Source organism: Laccaria bicolor, genomic scaffold (assembly GCF_000143565.1).
Source record: "Laccaria bicolor S238N-H82 LACBIscaffold_69 genomic scaffold, whole genome shotgun sequence".
Classification (NCBI taxonomy): Eukaryota; Fungi; Basidiomycota; class Agaricomycetes; order Agaricales; family Hydnangiaceae; genus Laccaria; species Laccaria bicolor.
This window is the reverse complement of record NW_001889940.1, coordinates 213,569-215,676: the sequence shown is the minus strand read 5'-3', so window position 1 is coordinate 215,676 and position 2,108 is coordinate 213,569. Positions and strand designations below refer to the sequence as shown.

At 47.8% G+C, this 2,108-nt stretch overlaps 1 protein-coding gene across 1 annotated transcript; it reads left to right on the top strand.

Moving 5' to 3' along the window:
- Positions 1-1,307: 1,307 nt before the first annotated feature.
- Positions 1,308-1,888, top strand: LACBIDRAFT_315306 (ammonium transporter; the record flags this gene model as incomplete). The annotated part of the gene is made up of 4 exons (XM_001889588.1): positions 1,308-1,339; positions 1,386-1,456; positions 1,508-1,546; positions 1,599-1,888. The coding sequence occupies 4 exons, from the start codon at positions 1,308-1,310 to the stop codon at positions 1,886-1,888; spliced, it is 432 nt and encodes a 143-aa protein (XP_001889623.1).
- Positions 1,889-2,108: the final 220 nt, after the last annotated feature.

The following is a 2,108-nucleotide window of genomic DNA, read 5'->3' as shown; positions in this document are numbered from 1 at the left end:
CGATTTTTTTGACATCAGAAGGAAATTTTAATATAATTAGCTTGAGGTCCGGCGGATGTCTAGTGACAGTGCTTACTGGGAGGGCACCAGCTCGAATATTTCTACGTGTTGCGTACTTGTCTTGGGTGGGATAAGAACATGTTGACGGATCTTGATTCAATTCAGCAAGTACTCACTCGGAGGCGTAATATGATCAATCAATGCTAGTTAATTCACTGAACCCTGCTTACAGTTATTGCGTTTCAAGCTGTTTCAAGCCATGCCACGGCCTTGCAAGCCTTTGGAGGCCCTTTACGATGATCGCGATCAAACCTTTCACGTGCTCAAGAATGGACGGCATTCGGCAATTTACCTTTTGGCCGATTTGCAAATTCAGATCCTCGATATGATTGTTGAGGCTTCAAAAAATTGAGGACCCAATTCGCTTTCTGCGTCAGATAGAAGGGTTTAGAAGCATATCGGTGAGCAGTGTGACTGAAATGTTCGGCGCAAAAGTTGTCAAGTCAACGACGGCGGCGCTCATCTCTACCTCTCTTTGATAACAGCTGCTCCCTACGCCCCACACTGCTTCCGACCTTCCCCTCATAACACCGCGATCGATCATGCACGAGGGTAATACACCGAGAAATAGCCATTCTTCGGCGACTCCGAGTCGGCGGACAGCACTTGTCCGCAATTTCAACTCGATGGAAATGTAGTAAAGAAGAGACGTCTACTTATCTTGAGGAATCGAAGGTGTGCGTAGTCGTCATCCCGATTTCTTCTGAGAGGTAGCTACCGAATCGAAGCAATCTAATCTACAGGTCAACTTTGTCTAGCTTCATGTGTTTCCGCATTTTACCCGAGGTTTCATGGAACCTGCATACCCTTCACACTGGGGCGATTGCAAGAAGATTTACATCGCGGCAGTCGCACATTTGTTGGTGCTTTGAGAGAACATTTTCTGTCTTGAGGCTGGACGTTGCAACAAGCTGTCGAGGTCAGTCCTGTCGCCATTGCCGCCGATGTGACGGAGTCTAAATCGTCGGGATCTTCCGAGATAACTCAACGCAAACTCAACGAACTCATGTACATATAACACGATCGGTTTTTTGCAAGCACTTCTGCGACTTCTAATTACTCCCTCATTGATCCTTCTTCAACCGACCATTCTAATAATCCGGCCGATCATGTTCTGGTGGGACAATCCTTCAACGCAACATAAAACGCCACCTCAAGTGCACCTCCTCTCTCTCTCTCTTCCTCATCCCACCTACTTCAAGTCTGCGCCGCCAGCGTGTTACGCTTGACTTCTTTTGTGTAACTCAATGGACTTAATACGTGCTGTCTCAACAAACTCGTGCGAAGCTTTTTACTCTCCCTTCAATTGACTGATGCACCCACAGATATGATCGGGGGGATCTCTCTTTCATTATCATTTCTGGGGCGATGGTCTCTTTTATGATACCTGGGCTGGGTGTGTAATCTCAAGTCGTCAGTGAACCACATCATCTCAATATTCCACAAGCCTTTCTTTATTCCGGCCTGTCCCGGCGCAAAAGTGCTCGTGCGTTATGTAGCCACTCAAAATAATTGTCGTTCCTAACACGCTGAACCAGTTTCACTGATATGGGCTGTATCGGCAAGTAACGCTGTCGTCGTCTTCCAGTGGTTCCTTTGGGGTTATTCCTTGGGTTTTTCACCCACCGCCACCAGTGGTTTTATTGGAAACCTAAGAAATTTCGGCCTCATGAAAGTATTGGGAGAACCATCTCCGGGAACACCGCTGCTCCCCGACATCCTATACAGTTTTTTTCAGATGGAGTTTGCTTGCGTCACGGCAGGCATTTTAGTAGGGGGAGTCGCTGAGCGTGGCAGAGTCATGCCTGCATCAGCAAAACCTGGGTGAGCTAGGCAGCACGTGGCAGGGCTGTGTAGTGCCATAGCACCATAGAAAGGGGTATCACCTTTACAGTCACCTGCACGTTCTATGCAGCTCTACATAGAAACGCACAGCCACTACACAGCACTCCCTAGAATCTCAGAGCAGATCTGCAGCCATTCATAGAAACACATAGCCACTTCATAGTGCTCCCTAGAATTACGGAGCAGATCTGCAGCCCTCAGTA